General features: G+C 42.3%; 4 protein-coding genes across 4 annotated transcripts in view; 2 read left to right on the top strand and 2 right to left on the bottom strand.

Annotated features, from left to right (window-relative positions):
- Positions 1-3,251, bottom strand: part of LOC126556500 (uncharacterized) — a 518,397-nt gene extending 515,146 nt beyond the window's left edge. The window contains exon 1 of the mRNA XM_050211763.1: positions 3,234-3,251. The gene's annotated coding sequence lies outside the window, so the exon portion shown is untranslated. The remainder of the gene's footprint in view (positions 1-3,233) is intronic.
- LOC126567469 (cytochrome P450 6g1-like) overlaps positions 1-7,561 on the bottom strand; it is a 243,540-nt gene extending 235,979 nt beyond the window's left edge. The window contains exons 1-6 of the mRNA XM_050223688.1: positions 7,221-7,561; positions 6,991-7,138; positions 4,354-4,774; positions 4,162-4,268; positions 3,817-4,092; positions 3,494-3,757 (exon numbers count right to left, since the gene is read on the bottom strand). Coding sequence (XP_050079645.1) covers positions 3,494-3,757; positions 3,817-4,092; positions 4,162-4,268; positions 4,354-4,774; positions 6,991-7,138; positions 7,221-7,561 — 1,557 coding nt within the window. The remainder of the gene's footprint in view (positions 1-3,493; positions 3,758-3,816; positions 4,093-4,161; positions 4,269-4,353; positions 4,775-6,990; positions 7,139-7,220) is intronic.
- On the top strand, positions 1,125-1,571 carry LOC126556370 (protein LTO1 homolog). The gene has a single exon (XM_050211635.1). The coding sequence runs from the start codon at positions 1,125-1,127 to the stop codon at positions 1,569-1,571; it is 447 nt and encodes a 148-aa protein (XP_050067592.1).
- Positions 1,555-3,158, top strand: LOC126556083 (probable methyltransferase-like protein 25). The gene is made up of 2 exons (XM_050211283.1): positions 1,555-2,187; positions 2,310-3,158. The coding sequence occupies exons 1-2, from the start codon at positions 1,555-1,557 to the stop codon at positions 3,156-3,158; spliced, it is 1,482 nt and encodes a 493-aa protein (XP_050067240.1).
- Positions 7,562-18,648: the final 11,087 nt, after the last annotated feature.

Raw genomic sequence — 18,648 nt, 5'->3', positions numbered from 1 at the left:
ATTTTCTTGAACAAAATTTCTTTGTTAATAATGTTATTAAAACAATTTAACTACATTTTGCATCCATTTAAGCATGTGGAAACCTGTTTTGTATGCAAAAAATCAATTTCAACTCTAGTGTTCACGTCCCCTTCACAAGCGACAAAAACCGCTTCAAAACCAATGTCGTATACTGCAAAGGAACTACGTCGACGTGGAAGTGCTTGGACGAAAAACTTTCGAGTTTATAAAAATAAAATAAGAATCGATTAAAAAATTCTTAAAGCCAAGTGGAAACTCTAAAAGTTGCAGCACATGTCGTCAAGGATGCATAGAATTATTTGTATCTGTAAAAATATGAATCTTAAATTTGAATTTTGCTTTCTTTTAAGCTCAGAATGTTTCCATGCATCTTCCGTCGACCGAAAGTAAATTATAATGGCCAATATGCAGCCCTTTGCCCTTGTAACATATTCATAGGAAACTTAGTTCCGAGCATAAAAAATCGGTACTTTTAATAAAAACTTAACATTTTTGAGGTTGAAGTATTTAATTAAATGCATGTTTTGTTTCACTTTTCATATTCTTATTTTTGTGTACGAATCATTTTAACACGTTCGATACCATGTAATGTAATGTTCGATCACATTTGGGTGACACTCTCACATTTAGAGAGTCTCTCTCATATGAATATTTGCCCTCTGTTAGATGCCATTAGAAACCTCGTTAGTGCGAATGAGATGCACTATCACGTTTATTTTTCGACGTTTTAGTATTCAACGATCAAACTTTGATCTCGCCAAAAATACACTGTCCAACATAATTGACACAGTGTAGTGTTGCACAAAAATTGTTCTAGGAGGACCTTTTCGAGGTTTATCGTGTAAACTATTTGATTATTGGTCAAATTTTCAGTTTATGCTCAAGTTTGCAAGGTGTTTGCGTACACGTGTTCGCAACCTATAGGAAATGATCATTTTGACTCTGCGTATAACATCGTAGCTCTGTTGATTGAGCTGTTTTTTGCTCAGTTTTTTTGACAGCTGCCGGTTTCCTTTTTGTTTTGTTTACATCTCTGCATAAAAAAACCCAATACGCAATCGCATGGCTTCCGCAAGTGATTTCCACAAGTTCCAAAAGGAATTATGACGAGCTCCGAAATTGAGTTAAACCGTGTCGAAAACAGCGAAGAAGTGGACGACATAAACGATGCGTTTGAAGACATCTTTCTAACCGAGGAACGCATAATCGGTGAATACTTCCACCAAGGCTTGGAAGACGGCCGGCTAGAAGAATCTGTGCAGGAGGCAGAAGATTACGGTTACAAGAAAGGAGCAGAAATTGGACGTGAAATTGGTTTTTACCACACTATTGTGACGACGATTATATTCCAACCAGAGTCAGCACCCAACGAGAAAGCGCAATCCATTCGGCAGGAACTGCTAACTGCACTGGAAAAGTATCCCCGCGAGAACGATCCGGCCGTTGATTTGTTGCACAATTTGCAACAGATACGGAACAAATTTCGACGGCTCTGTGCACTGCTTAAACTTCCCTACAAATACACACACCCGAATGATCTTTCGTTTTAAGCCACACGCGATGGACCGGATCAGGCAACAGGTGGATACGATCGTACGCTTCCTAGCATCGAACATGGAATTTATCAACTGCCATATGGTGGATTATCTCACCGAACAGCACTGGCAACGGTTTGTACCGGTAGCGATACAGCAAGAGTTACGAACGGCTAAAGATTATCTGGAGGCGAAGGAAGTATTCTGGGGTCAGTTCGAGCCAGGGTTGCAGAATGAGAGTCGTTTTCCGAGCGTAAATGCATTTATCGCTAACACACGCCGCTATCGATTGGGAGGAAGCGCGGTGCTAGGCACGGCACTTACACTGGACGAGTTTAAAGATGCGCTTTCGGATCATCGCAAGGAAACGAGGTTGAATATGACTGAATTGATGAATGTTAAAAAGCGCCACGAGGTGGAGGTAGCAGCTGCTGCCGTTGCTTCCCTCTGCACGGCTATGGCAGCGGGCAGTTCCACTACCAAGCTGGAAGACATTTTGGTTATTGATGCGGGCGATGGGAAAGGCTATTTGTCGTCTAGGATTGCTTTGGAACACGGCATCAAAGTGCTTGGCGTGGATTGTAATGAAGAAAATACAAGCAATGCAGAGAAGCGTCTTGAACGTCTGAAGGTAAGAAAGAGCGTTACATTGTAACGCCCTTGTGTAACTAATTGTAACGCTAGAGAAACCAATCCTACTTCAAGCGTTACGTAATTTATGAACGCTCCCTTTATTGAAACTTTCATTTACAGAACAAAATTCCGAAAGCGGTTCGGAAGTCGAACCTGGAGGAGGATGAATATTTCAACAACTTAGTAAAGAAGGATTCACTAAACACACTCTACCGGACGGCCACCCAGCTGATCGATTTCAACACAAACTTGATCGAGTTGGCCACCGTCTACTTTCCCGAGGGTAATCACAGCACGTTCTGTCTGTGCGGCTTGCACACGTGTGGTAATTTGGGGCCCAACTGCCTACGTTTGTTTCACCAGAATCCCACCATTAAGGGTATCTGTAACGTTGGCTGCTGTTACCATCTGATGCAGGAACAGTTCATTGTGGATGAGTTTTACAACCCGACGAAAGTTTCCGACAATCCTGGATATGGGTTCCCGATGAGCAGCTATCTACAGGGTCGTTCCTTTTCCCTTGGACGTAATGCGCGCAACTTAGCAGCAGAATCGATCGAACGGGCATGTACGAATCGTGAAAATCCTAGCGACAAGCTGGGCTATCGAGCCTTGCTGCAGGTAGTGTTTCTAGAGCGTGGTGAGAAAAAATCCCACCAAGTCGGAAGGCTCAAGTGTTATGGGTTTGTGGACTACGTAAGAAAATCCATTCGACGGTTAGGGCTGACGGAAAGCGTGACGGTAACGGACGACTGTTTGTTGGAGCTGGTAGGCCGGTTCAGCGTCGAATTGGAACAGTTGAAAGTGTTTTACCTTGTAAGGCAACAGTTTGCACCGGTAATTGAAACGTTAATCCTATTGGATCGCCTGCTGTACCTGAGGGAGTGTGGATATGATCGTAGCTTTTTGGTGCAATTGTTCGAACCGGTCGTGTCTCCACGTTGTTACGCTTTAATAGCACTGAAATAGAAACCGAAAACCGTACCGAAAAATAGAAACTGATCTAGCTTTCTGCGTGGTTCCTGTACTTCGATGTAAGTGGTTTGGATGTTTTTTTTTTCTCAAAGTTAATTCTTTGCGTTGGTTTAAAAACGTTTGTTAGCAATTTTATTAGTTCCGTATGTGTTTCTACAGGTTTTAATTCAACGTGTGTGTTCTGTGTACGGTGATGTATTGCGTATGCTACATTGGTGTTGAAAGGGAGATAAAGAAAGATTTTGTTAGTGGTTTACCTTAGCCGTTTGATTTATATATGTTATATGCCGTTTCACTGATTTATTCCTCTATCCCAAAACATCCTCCACCAGATCGGCGTACAATCCTTCGTTGGAATTCAGTGTGAAAGCATTCTTCCGGTAAGTTAACACTTCCGGTGTGGACGATGAACGATCGATACGATACTTTGAGAGCAGCTTCAAGAGTGCTATCTTAATTTGCAACGTTCCAAAATGTGATCCAAGGCAGGTGCGTGGTCCTACGCCGAACGGCATGTACGTGCAGGGCTGTATTTGGTCCAAGTTCTCTTTGGCAAATCGTTCCGGATTGAAGCGTATCGGGTCGGGGAAAAACTGATCGATTGGAAGATTAGAAATTTAAATAGAGTTCCTAAAGGACTGTAGTGTATTACCTTTGGATCTCGATGTATTGCGTAGATGGGAATCAGCACTGGCATATGATTGGGGATGACGTAGTCGTGGAGCGGTTCTAGCTTGTACCCCGTACTACCTTTCGGTAGGTTACACTGTCGCTCGATGAATGGTAGAACTGGATAAAGGCGAGCCGTTTCGGAAATGACCATGCCTAGATAGGGCATCTCGTTGGCATACGCTTCGTAAGGGATGTCTTGTCCATATTTACGTACAATAAGACGGATTTCTTCCCTGAGTTTAGCTTGTATTTGTTGCTGAAGTCGTTGTAAAAAATATTTTTAACACAAATATTTTTAAAATACGAAACCATTTTTGTAACTTACATTTTTTGTCAACTCGTAAAGAGCAAACGATAGTACAGAGGAGGTCGTTTCAAAGCTGGCCATATAGAAGGTGCCCGCCTGCGCAACAAGTATGTCACCTTTCAGTGCTACAAAGAAAGCAAAAAAAGGAGGAACATCAAGAAATTTTAATCATTGTAGCTCAATAACAATCAAGACTTGTACAATACTAACGTATTTTCTTCTCCACACCTATCGTAGCATTGTTATTTTTGAGCGCAATCATAGAATCGATGAAATCACCTCGACTTTCGCCCGTCTTTTCGCGCCTTGCAATTTCCTGCTCAATAATACTCCTCAGGAAAGCTTCCGTATCGCGAGGGAACAGTTTCAAGCGCAGATAGGGTACGAGATCGGGAATAAAGAAGAACGATGCCATCGTCATACCGCGCACTGGACCATATTCGAAGATCTTGCGCCCATAGTAACGAAATTCGGACTGCTCATCCTTCAGACAGTTGGCCTGCATGCCGAAGAAGGTGCTCGCAATGACGTCGGTGGTGAAGCGTGCGCAAAGTTCTTTAAATTCCGTTTCACGAACGTTCGCCCGTTTCTCCGGCAGCGCATCGAGTGATGCCACCATTTCTGCACCAACCTGAAATGATACGGATTGGTAAGATTTGGAATTGAACACTGTGAGTTGAAAAAACCAAAAAGGAAAACTCTCTTGCGACACCTGCTCGATAAGTGGCTGCATTCGCTTTAACTTGGCACTCGTGACGGATGGCGAGAGGTAACTGCGCAGCTGCTTCCAAAGCGGTTCCCGGATCATGATCAGATTATAGTACCCGATCGGATCGTGGAATCGATCCGCACACATCTGCCGATTGATGAAGCGGATCGCATCGGTACAGGTAAGCCGTTTGATGAGCTCCGGACTTCGTAACACCAGTGCCGGCCGGGTAAAAATGTTTACACCGAAAAAATCACTTGTCCTCGTACGGGGATGATGGTAAATATGCTCAATGTACTCAAAGTTTGAGTGTCGCTGAAGGAAGATCGTGCTGAAGTTACCGATCACCGGAATTTCCGGTATGTACGGTACGCCGACCCGATTCCAGTAGTTGTGCTTACGCCAACCGAGAAAAATGGTCAGTAGTATGACGAGTATGTACAAGATATCACCCACTTCAAGCTGCATGATTGTCGTGACACTAAAGCCTGCACGTTGTTGAACCGGTCGGCACAATAAAATGCTGCAACGGTTTGGGACCCGATTAGGAACCTTACGCAGATATGTCGAATTGGTCGATTGGTCCTGATAACGTTAAGCCGTGGCCTCTGAAATCCGCTAACAACACCATTGTATGCATGTCTCTGAGACAAAAAAGGGGGCCCATTTTGGTGCATTCAAGTACACGTGGGAAGTTATCGAGGTCTGATTCTTTGATTGCTTATCGCTCTAATCAAATCCACCATTGTCGATATGACATCATCTTCTCAGCTGGCTGTAGGGTTGCAGAGTAAACTTTACCGACTTCAAATCGTGATTAGCGACGGATGAGTAGGAAGTAATTTATCGGAACACTTTCGAAGGGATTAGTGGTCGCTTGTTGAAGGAAGCTCTATATTTGCTCAGCGATGCACGTTTTTGGTTTTATAGAGCGTAGTGCGCTTTAACTGAACAATTGGAGATCAAATTAATCGTTCAAAAGTGAATGACCATCCATGATAACAATAAATTACAATTTATGCCATCTTTGATGGCTCTTCTACTATTTCTTTGTTGTTGAATAGAACACTTACAACGATATTTTGCTGAATCATGCCTCACATTTTTCACACATAAAATTGTTTAAGTGCCAATCTAATGCCGGACAGCGCCAGGCGCCGGTTTTCACGCGGCAGTAAGGACTGACTATTCAACTATATGGAGTCAAAAAGTCTCATAACCAAAAGGCCGCCATGATTTAGCATGAAGTCATTTCTAAATATCAATGGACGAGAAAAAATTGTATTAAATGTTTGATGCTAGATTTAATTTACAAGACTGATTAGAGTCAAATCATAGAGCCTTCGGTAAAATGTCATACTGCATACGGACACTAATCATCTAAGTTTCTATCACAAGTTGTCTAAATCGGTGAAGAATTAGAGATTGTATATGTACATGATCATTCAGTAGACGAGCAATGAGCGGAAATTAATTGCAAGATCATCATCTTACAAACTACTTTTTTGACCTCCCCTCAATTGCGCCAAATGATGTAACGGCAGGGCCGTGGTTAGCATCCCATCCGGACCGTCCCCCCGTAGTGAGGACTGACTATCCAACTCCAACAAAAACGTGGTATCGGAGAGCCTAGTAAGCTATGTCCTGCTATACAGATCATCATTTTAGTGAACTGGAATGAATGCAACATTTCAAGACAAGAAAGAAAGGTCTTGAATAAGCAAAGAATAAATAGTAAACCATCGATCAGCTAAAAACAACTCTGCTAACCAAACATATTCAGACTGCACTTCAAATTGTACTTGAATACTACATTCTTCTACTTGGTTTGAGGACGTTCTAGGTCAAGCCGGTCATCTAATGGCGTATTACTAAACTTGCTGATGTCACGAATAGTTGGATAGTCGGTCCTCTCTACGTGGCATAAATCCGGTCCCTTTTTCGCCTCCACACCATCGGGCCACTCTACTACATTGTTTAGCTGGGTTTGTAAGTCAGTTAAAGAAGAAACACTACAGAATAGAATTTAAGTAAACAAGCACCAGGTGTCCAGGTGTAGATTAAATCTACGACTATTGCACTGATGTAGTTCAACAATATAATCCCAAAATCGATAATCCCGCCTCTAACGAGCCTACCTGATCGAGCAGCCGGTACATTTGCTTGATTTTGCTCAAGCTAAGCGACGGCGTAAGGTAGGACCGTAGCTGCTTCCAAGCTGGATTTTTAATCATCAACAAGTTGTAGTACCCGATCAGATCACCATGTGGATCGGTGCAAGTGGTGCTGCAAATAACGTCGAACCGCCGGTGTGAGAGTTAATCGAACAATCATATTTTCACCCTTCCCACTTCGCCCGCCAGCTTACCGATTGCAAAAGAACGCTGCATCTTTAATTAGTATCTGTTTGATGAGTTCCGGATCGCGCAGTACGAGGGTGGGGGTGGTCAGCTTGCTGATGCCAAACAGCGCACTGTCCCGGACGCGCTCGTGCACGTACAGTTCGTCCATCAGGTCGAACATTGATTTTCGCATCAGCACCGCTTCGTAGAAGTTGCCCACCAGTGGACGGCCCTCGATGTATGGCACCCGGACACGCCGCCAGTATCGTGTTCCGTTGGTCGTTAAGAACCAGAATAGGTATAGCACGGCACACAGTAACATTAGCCAGAGATAGCTCTGGCCGGAATCCATGCTGGGGTAGATCATGCTGATGACGGGTGCGTCTTTTGAATGTCACCACTTGTCACTGCAGTGCACTGGCTGTAAATGGAAACCCAAGGTGTAGGTGCTCGCGATCTGCACAAGCGCGTTACGGTTCGCTGGAGAAGCATACGCTAAAGGCAAACTACATATGTATGTTAACGGTCCCGAGCAAAGATGACGCACCACCACTATGCGAAGCACAAACGAACGAACGCCTATCACGGTTTAGTGCGCGACTCGTACTAAATGTGCTGGCACTTTAGCATCGAATACGGGTCGACTGCTAGTTAGCAGTGCTGTTCGCGAATCGGTGGACACTGGAATGAAGAATTGGTATTGTTCACTCGCACCAAGCAGTAAGTAATATGAAAGCTACCATGTAACATGATCATTAGCCATTGGTTTACATTGTGATTGTCACTGAAAGGTTTGTTAGTTTTATTCGTTTTCTTTTTTTTTTTGTATTAAACGTTCAAACTCAAAAGTGCCGGTCGTTTTTTTTTCCTCTCACTATCTCTCTGGGAGGTTATGTATCGGAGGCGTGTTTTTGTTTTTGTGTGTGTAAATGCATTTTTTTATGATCGGTTAAATTACGCCTCATTTGTAAGGCTTCGCGGGCGGTGATGGCGGAGAGAACGTGTAAGCAGATTAATTTCTGAGTTTGAAGCATACGCATTTGTAAGTATGTGTAACTTTAATTCTGATGAATAAATTTCGCCACTCATCGGACATCGTTGTAAGGTGAAGATCAGTTTTAAACTGCGCAATGCATGGGAAAATACGGTAGTTCGTTTAAATTGATGATGATGAATGCTGGAGTAGTAGCGGTCATCACATAAGATTCATTAAATGATTTGAATAAGACGCACATTCGTATTTTTTCTTTTTTCTTACTCTATTTGCCCGCTTCAATTAACCAGTGAGCGTCAAATGCACTCTAAACCTTCTTCTTCTTTTTCTTCTTGGCTTAACGACATCTAAGCCCATGCCGGCCATCAGATGGCTTGATAGACTCTTCCCGATACCACTTAGTTGGATAGTCAGTCCTCACTACGGGGTCCGGATAGGATTTGAACCCCGGTCCTGCCGTTTGAAGACCGGCGCCGCTGTCGCCTGTACCACCGGGCCGCACCCTAACTATAAAACAGTTTTAATTAATTTTAAGAATCTCAATGGTCAGGATTGGGGTTCAAATCCAATCCCGACCGTTCTCCTGTAGTGCGCTTTGACTATTCAACTGCGTGGCATCAGTAAGTCTGGAGAGACAAATGCTGCGGACACAAGAGGAAATAGTAGGTTTTGATTGCTTCTAGTCAGTACCATGTAATGCCACCTCTTTCCGATTTCTTTTCATTCCTCATGATTAGACTTTAAAATACCTATGAAGATAATTTCCGTCCATCTCAAACCGTTGATGGGATATGATGAGGAACTTATCACCATGATCATCATCTTAAGCGATCGGGATCTCTAACTGATCTTCCTAAGAAACCTAACGTTCCATATGGGGTGTTGAGTCTTTGCAACATCGTTATGCACGCTTCATTTAATGTTTATTTTAAATCCATCCGGTATTTTGGTTCGTCATCAAGTGTTCGCTTTATTGCTACTTTGAATGCAATTTCTATAGAAGCATAATGTCCACATCAATCGCAATGTTTAGATTTCTCGTGACGACAGAGTTCCAAATACGGCAACAATGGAACCAAGGAGTCAGACCTGACCAGGGTCAATTGTTTGCTTACGAATGACCACGTTTTGCTGATAACTTTCATTTCTTAATAGCCATATTGAAAGTTTACAAGTGCTCCGGAGCTCATTTGTGCTCTTTTACGATGAAGATTTGTCTACGAGGTGGTCTTTTGAATGTTTATATGAAGCAATTGAATGCATACTTTGTCATGCTGAAGCAAGCGATAGTGACAGAATATAACTAACAGTTATATAGTACTATCTTGCTAATTAAATTCTAAAAGCCGCCTCATTCGGAAGCATGTCTGTCTCTTGTTTTGTTTTTACCGAGTCTCAAAGAGAACCTTTTTAAAAAAGCGTTAAACTACCATTCGGTTGCTCAACGTTGCAACGATGGTAGGATTTGGCCACATTTCCGAACACAACATTCTGAAATGCAAGCACCTCTCACACATATTGCACGCTGGCTGTTGGCAAACGACGACGTAATCGACGTGAATACGAACACGCATATAAGACCTGCGAAAACGACGAAACCACCACCACCGATAACCGTGGCCAGTGGTCAACGTTGCGGATATGCTTAAAAACTATAATTGCATCTGGTGTCGTGCGATACACGACCAATGTAACGCTCAAAGGAATAGTAGTGCGAACGAGTTCCATCGAAGGCTGGAGGAGGAGAAACTGACGCCAGTGACAATTAAAAACACAAGCGCTACGAGGAACGTGCTGCGTACTTGCTACATTTCGACAAAGGAACGGTCGAGCTTAAAGTGACGATAACTGCACTTGATCATCAGAAAGTGAGTTGGAAATATTACTCCAATAGAAGCGTTGTAATGCAGTGCAAAAATTGCAAGAGTTTCGGCCACGGCGGTGATAATTGATTTAGGCAGAAAAAAGGCATCAAATGCGGTGATAGTCACACTTCTACACCATGCTCATTAGCCCATGCCCAAGACCAACGCACATGTTAAAGTGTGCGAACTGTGAAGGTAACCACGCAGCCAACTACAAACTCTGTCCTAATCGATAAAAGTTAGAAGCAGCAAAGGGAAGTCAACGAACCTGAAAAACGCAAACTAGACAGGTAACGTTCTCAAACAGTAACTTTCCTCTCCTCAGGAACCCAAACGCTTCCCAGTTCCAGAACCATAGAACGAATAACACTCGTATTCCTCACCCACAAACACACATTCCTCAATCGGCATCGTACGCAGATGTCACAAATGCTGGCTCGAAAGATCTCTTTGGACCGGACGAACTCGGGATAATAATAACCGAAACTTTTGCTAACGTTCGTAGATGTTTAAAAAATCAGTTTCCCTTAAAATGGATAATACAGCAAATATCAATTTTTCATACTGGAATTCAAAAACGCCCGGGTGGAAATTCCAATATACTTCAAGCTAGCTTCAAGAAAGACTTAAAAAAATTAACTAACACAACTAGTAATTATTATATTTGCGGAGACCTTAACGCACGGCATAGATTTTGGAACTGCGTATCTGCTAATCAAGCAGGAAAATCCTTTTTTGAGGAAATCCAAAAAGGTCATTTTTCAATATACTTTTCGGACTCAGCTACGTATATTCCGCCAAAGACGAAATGCTCACCATCGACGATTGATGTAGTTTTAACCAAATAACAATTTTGATATTTCCAACCCGGCTACTCTCACAGAGCTAACTTCCGATCATCTACCAGTCTCTTTTCATATCAGAAACACAGCCCGCATTAACAAACCTGACAGACAAGTATTTTACTGTTCCAAAGCTAACTGGCAGTTATTCAAAAGCTTATTAAAAACTAGATTCAACACAACTGATTTGAATTTAAGTTACTTACTTTACTTATCAGGCGTTACAACCGCTTTACGGTCTCGGCCTGCCGCAGCAGCATCCGGAACCGCTCACGGTCCCGCGCCGTTGTCCACCAATCCGTTATCCCGACCTAGATGGTGGATGGATCCATGCCATCCTCCCACCTCAATCTGGGTCTACCACGCCTCCTCTGTCCGTCTGGACGGCCTAAAAGGACTTTCTAAACTGGCACGACGGTGATGTCGCTGTACAGTTCGTACAGCTCCTCGCTGTAGCGGCTCCTCCATTGTCCTTCGACACATACGGGGCCAACGATCCTTCTGAGCATCTTCCTCTCGAACGCGACTAAGAGGGCTTCATTGGTTTTGGATGAAGTCACGGATGATTTTTGGATGATTTTGGGTCCATGCCTCAGAGGGCGTATGTGAGTACTGGGACTGAAAAGGTACGATACAGTCCCAGCTTCGACCGTCGCGACAGGTTTTTTTTTTAGGTGAGATGTTTGTTGAGATGTTTGCCGTATTCCTACCATTGAAGAATTCTTAAGAAAACTAACATCATAACTACAACATAAGATGCAGAAATAATGATAAAAACGTACAACTAATGTAAAATAAAATAAATAAATTTCCTGGATCCCACACAATGCTTATGTTCCTAAGACCCAACATCCTAAAAGTTATTGAGAATGTCAAAGCAGAATGTTACAAATTTAGACCATATAATTTAGATTAAAGAATTAGTCTGTTGCATTTAAATACGATTATCTGTTAACCCACCCATTACGATTGCAAAAAAAGTACCATGAAATATACAAACACTTCTTCTACTACTGCTGCTGTTGGCAAACGCTGTGCGAAATGACTGTTTATTGACGTTATAACTTTCAACACGTCATATCGCAGGAATGTGCCAATGATGATGTTGAGGTAGAGGAAAATCTTTTTTTTTTCTTCTTTTCGCACACCGGTGGTGGCGATGAGTACGAGCTTGTCTCGGCTTGCTGTGTGTGTAGGTCGGATGTGTGTTTAGGAACACGAAAAATAGAGAGAACAAATTTTCTGGCTTTGTATGAAGTTTGAGTGAACATTCTTGTCGAAAAAAGAGCTCTACATATCTTTTCTCTAGCGAAAAGAGTTTTTTAATATTAATAAATGGACGTTTAGCCGTGTACTAGCTGACATGATTTGTTTTGGTTTGGGTGTTTGGTGAAGGCCACGCTCACCACCAACTCACCACATCTGTTACCACACAATGACGCAAACCCAGGGTTTTAACTGATCAATTTATTTGTCAAACCCGGTTCCCCTAAAACTATGCTATCATTTACACCATCAAAAAACGGCAAACCCGCCCCCCCTCCCTCCCCCAATATCCAAGGTCATTATGATACCCTGCAGCTCGCTAAATGCTTTTGGTTTTGGAGTTTTACTTTTATCGATCACGTCACCATGGACCACAGCAGCCCGTGTGCCGGCGCTATCCGGACGGTCGATCGCGTTTAGTCGTTCTAAAAATGAATACTTATGCTTCACGTGGTTGCAAAACATCGTTGGAGAACGTTTTTTTGCGTGTGCGCGCGTGTGTCTAAGATCGTCAAAACAGGGAAACATCACGGCCCTCGACTTTTGGCCCGATTTTTGTGAGCAACAGCTTTTCAGATTTTCCGATTAGAAGGGCTTCACGTGATATGCGAACAGACACACACACACACACACACGAATACGATCGCGCACGCTACCATCTGCCATTGACTTTGACATTGGAGGAATTCAAGGGAGAACCGGAATTCCTCGTTCCCCTCGTTTTGCTGTCCTTGTCGTCGAAGGGAATGCCAAACGGGTTTGCCGATATTGTCGGGATGAATTTTTATTTTGAGACATCAGACACACACACACACACGAGGTACCAGGCTGCTCCATGGGTACCTTGGCCACCGTGTTTTTGGGCGACGATGGAACGACGGGTATTTTGACACGGATTTTTTTTTGGCACTCCGACAACAGAGAAAAACGCCGAGCCGAGTGATGGTGCCTCTAGCTGTGAGAGAAATGGTAGCTGATCTCATCGTTTTTAATGTGAGAATGTGTTCGCTGTTGTCGCTTATTCCTGTGGAACATGGCTCGAGTTTGCCTTGGTTCTATTCCTAGGGCCATATATTTCTTCTTGCCCTGCTTTGGCGGCGTTTCATGCGATGTGATGTCACCGGGGCGAAGTGATTTTCTGCTTTCGAATGGTAGTGGATGCTGTGTTTGCTGTAAGCCATTCGTTAAAGGTAATATCAGACTTTATTTAATGCTGTAAACCAAAGGACGATGGGTGTCACCGATGAGGTGGATCGCTGACTTTAATTAGCCTTGTTAGCCTTATTTTATTGAACGAATAGTAAAATGGGATTCCACTTTAAATTAGCGTCAGATCTTTAAGTATTAGCGTCAGATCTTTAACAATACAAACCTGTTTTGTAAAAATTCATAACATCTTCATCTTCTGTCGATTGCATCATGCGCTATGCGTTTGGTGAGGCCACCTTTCACCGTGGTCGCTGTAAATTGCCGCCTGCACTCATCGACGCGGTCCTGAATCACACTGATGGAAATCTCGTGGAACCCACCGTGTAGCTGAAGTCCGTTGTGGGTTCAGTCTCCTGCAGCCTGTATCCACACCTCACATTCCACGTCCTGATCTGCAGCCTGCCCCGGGCAGTAAACGTAGGCACGTTTTCAGCGGAGTTTTCTTCGCCGGACGCCACCTATAAAAATGTAAACAATCATGACGATCATTTTTGGCTGCTTAGTGCCGTGGTTCCTGAGCCGCGTGTAGATAGAATTTGGATCAGACTGTCCCATCTTTCCACTACCGTCACCGTGGACCAAGTGGTAGCCTCTGTGAAGCGTCGTTTGGCCACCGATGACGTAACTGCATACTGATTGTTGAGAAGGGGAGCCAACGTTGACACCATGAGCTGGTTGTCATTTAAAGTGAGAGTCCCTGCGATCCTCCGGGACATGGCTCTCACTCCAGCCACTTGGCCCATTGTTGGTGTTGGTGTCCGAGTGTTCTTTCCGTCTCAATTACGTGATCATCGCCACTCATCATCACCTGTTACTACTAGTCACCACTTCAAGTCACGCACACGATACACTAACAACACATGGGGTCCGGGATCACATTTTTGAATTGAGGACCAGGTGTTTGATTCTCGGGCTGCTACTTAGGATGTTGTATGTATGTGCGTGGCAATGTTGGCAATTACCGCACCACGGACACCCGTGATCCTTTGATACATGTTTTTTTAAATTTCATCATGACCACCAGGCCGTATTCCTTAAAATCTAATCTTATGTATAGCTTCACAAATATTTCAAATTTCTTATATGCAAAAAAAGGCAATAAGTCGTCAGTCGGTAATTACCGATGCATTTCCATACTATGTGCAATAGCCAAAGTGTTTGAAACAATTCTCCATTCCTATCTTCTGTATGTTACTCGTTCATCCATCATTCCTCAACTTCCACTAACCTAATGTGTTTTACCTCTTACCTTTCGTCTCAACTGGATACGGTTTCTCAGGTTGAAGTCGTTTACACCGTTTTCAAATCTGCCTTTGATCGTATCCCCCATTCACTCCTCATTTCCAAATTATCCTGTCTTGGCATCCATACCTCCTTTCTTGTATGGTTTCTTTCTTTCCTGTGTAATCGTAGTTATCGAGTCTCCTTGAAAGGTTCCTTATCTTCTCCCTTTTCTTCAGATGCAGGCGCTCCTCAAGGAAGTGTCTTAAGTCCATTGTTATTTGTTTTGGATATCAATGATGTCAGTACTGTCCGGGTGGAAGGATTATTTCCTCTGTTTTGCTGACTACTTAAAAATCTTCTATCCAAAATTCACTCCTTCTGACTGTGTTGTTTCTCAATCTATCCTTGACCGTTTTTGTACTTGGTGTAAGCACAACCGTCCCGCACCCATTTTGTACAACCTTATTCCCTTGACTAGGTTCTGGTAGAGCGTGTTTCTTTCATTAAGGACTTGGGCATCTTGCTCGCTCACTTTCTCACACAAGATTGACTCCATGGTCAGTAAGTCGAGGAGGACTCTTAGTGTACTTCAACGTGTGGCCCGTCACTTCTCCGATGCTTGTTGTTTGAAGTATTTGTTCTGCTCACTGGTCAGATCGATGCTGGAGTATGGCTCGGTTATTCGGTCCCCGTCAGCAAGAATCCACATTGATCGAATAGAGCAGTTGCCTGGGTAATTCGCCAGGTTTGATCTCCGGAAAATTCTTGGCGATCGATCCTCTGCTCTGCCCTGTTACAAGGACAGATGCCGATTGCATGGTGTTTCGTCGCTTGAATTTCGCCGTTCTATTTCCCAATCCTCACTTGTTGCCGCACTTCTGCTTGATTGCATCGATGCATCAGCTTTGCTCATGCAAATCCCTCTATATGTTCCTTCCCGCTCCCTTTGAAATCGTCCCCCAATTTTTGTTGCCTTACGTCGCACTGCGGTGGGCCGTAAAGATCCCGTCCGTAGTGCTAACAAAATGTTCAACTGCTCGTCCCATTTATTTTGGTTTTTATAAATTTCATCCACCTCCGAATTTTTCCTGCATTCTTCCTCCTCTTTTCCTGTTTGCTGCATTCTTTGTTAATCTATTGTTCCTTTTAGGTTAAGGTTAGTTTAAATTTAGCTAAGTATTGTCAAGATTCTTCTTCTTCTTGGCTTTACGACCTATAAAAGGTCATGCCGGTCATCGAAATGGCTTACTGGACTGCCGATGTCACGTTGTTGGATAGTCAATCCTCACTACGGGGGAATGGTCCGGATGGGATTTGAACCCCGGTCCTGCCGTTTGAAGACCGGCGGCGCTGTTTCCTACACCACCGGGCCGACCAATTGTCGAGATTAGTAATAAGATATCCAGTGTAGCCAAGGGCAAACTGATGAAATATATATGAAATGAAATGAGACTATATTCCATGTCAACAGATTTTTTTTTTGGGGTTCGAACTATAGACTATGACTTCACGTCCAGACGTGAAGCCTCAGGTGTGTCCTCGATTCACAGCAAACTCTCTACAATGCAAAGAAGATTGATCTTTCTAAATATTTCAATTTTTAATAGGCCAATGTATTTTACGTCAGAAGTAAGTCTTGGCTGGGATTGTCACTGAAAGCTTGTTAGGTCTTGCAATTTTATTTCTATTTTTCTATAATACTTGGCATCCAAAAGTGTTTGCTTGAGAGAAAGTTCTGTTGGAATTACTCGTTTGTTAATTATTTAAAGATTCTCCATCCATCCATAGTTGATGAGGGTTTCAACATCCATAAGTAATTTTTATTCTATTGCCTTTCTCTCTTATAGACTAACTTGTTCGGCTGCAAAGTTGGCTATCATCTGTCTTCTGATGTAGAATTACTCTCAGATTTCTGCCAATACTTTTATCCAATCAATCTCAATTTGTATCTGCCCATGGGTTTCACCTGAAATCTATCAGAAATCTAGTATTATTGTGTTACAACATCAGCCTTAATTTATTTTTAATACTATTCTTTGTCGCGAAACGACACCAGACAAGAGCTTCCCGCTTTTCCATGCATTTCGTTACTGTAAAATTAAAAAAATCTATCAATATGAATAGCAGCAATTTTTTAATGAAAAATGTTTCTTAGTAAACTGAGTAAAGTAAATGTTTTTAACTTAGTTTCTTAGGAAATTAATTTATTGATTACTCTTAGAGCAAGCATTCAAACATCAAACCATGGAAAAACTCTAGAGAAATCGTATCTTTAAATTCCTATTGCCGAATATATTTCATCAAACATTTCTATAAACTCCACAATAAAATGACGAAACACAGACATCGATCACTCCTCTCCGGACATGCGGTTTGTTTATTTGACGTGCCGCCGTCGTGTATGAAGGTTTCATCACGCATCATCACAAATAAATGCAATGATTTTCGTGCCTGATTCGTCCGAACGCGCAGTCAATGTTTGTTGCCAGTGATGAAATCATTTCCATTTCATCACTCTTGCTTCCCAAAAAAAAAAAAAACCGCTTCGCTAGCTTCCTGGTTTAGTATAGTTTTTGCTGGTGTGGGGTGACTTTTGTTTGCCATTCAAATCTGTATGCCCAGTGAGTTTGTAAAGCAAATGCGATGGAATCGATCGATTGCAGTGTGTGGTGGAATGTGCGTTTCCATAATGCTCACAGAAAAATATGAATACCTAAAGCGATGACTCTCTTGCTTTGGGTATGAATTAATTATGAGGACAGATGGCATCCGTTTATTTGCATGGTCTAAAGCAAAGAATGACCAACGCACTGCTGACCACAGGCCACCAACGGTAGAAGGTGACATAATTTAAACACCTTTTAAAAAAGGCAGACTACACCACAGCTCTTCGTGTCCCATCGGACACAGTCGGTTTTTAACACCCTTGAAATCAATTCTCTACTTCGCGAGCTCATTACACAGTAATGACGTCACACGAAGTAGTGATCTCTTAACCACTTTACGCCTATGATAGTTGGGACGTATTTGCTTACCAATTGTTTCCTTAATGCGCACGTACCCTCGACCAGAAGTCGCGTGTTCTCGCGGAAATGTGATGCTTCCGCGAGTGTGTAAACTACGAATCGCCAACACTACTCTGGGAGCCGCTCATTCAAGGGAGTCTTCGCCGGTTGGAGCAGTGTTTGGAGCAGGGAAAAGTGATCGGCCGGATGAGGGTTGAAGCGTTGGACAGTGAGCGGCAAGAAGTTCATGTCCAGCTAAGGCGACGGCGCGTATCGTTCAGCCTTAGTTTATAGGGTTACGGGTTTCAGCGTACGGATCGAATGCATCACTGATTTCAAAAGACTTTGCCTCCCCTCATGTAAGAGAGTAGATCACCCATCATCGTCCTACCCGCTTTGTTTTTCCTTTCCTCTTGCATGAGCAACAGGTTTCGTTTTTCGGAATAATTTATCTCGTGCTTTTCTTTTATGTTTCCCTTCTGGGGTAAGATTAAATGGACGTGTTTGTGTATGAAGAATAATACAAATATGTTGGAATTTTTGGAGATTTGATAGAAGAATTTAACTTCGAGAGGAATTTGCAGGGCAGAGCTGAAATGCAGAACAGTTTTTTTAACTTTTGAGCGCAACTTTAAAAATAGTTTTTCAATCAGTAAGACTTTCTTATTGTTTGCTAAGATTTTTGAGTATTTTATCTTTAGTATTTATCTTTGAACGATGTCTTACAAATGTTTTATTTTGAATTATTTTTTGCTTTATTGTTTTTTGTATTTGTTTTCTTTTCTTTCACTTTTGCCTTTTATTTTCATGTTACTTATCACCTGTTTGTGCGTTTTTATTACTGTTTTGTCGGAATATTTTCATTCTAATTTCGTTTTGATTCATTTTATTTATATTAAATTTTTTTTTCGATTAGATTTTGGCTCGTTTTATTTATTTTTATTTATTTTTGTATACATTATTTGTAATAAATCAAATCTCATTTTCTTTGATGTGAGATAAATAAAAAATTGTTTTAAAATATTAAACATAAAAAAATATAAATCATT

Source organism: Anopheles maculipalpis, chromosome 2RL (genome assembly GCF_943734695.1).
Source record: "Anopheles maculipalpis chromosome 2RL, idAnoMacuDA_375_x, whole genome shotgun sequence".
NCBI lineage: Eukaryota > Metazoa > Arthropoda > Insecta > Diptera > Culicidae > Anopheles > Anopheles maculipalpis.
This window is presented reverse-complemented; position numbering and strand designations above follow the sequence as displayed.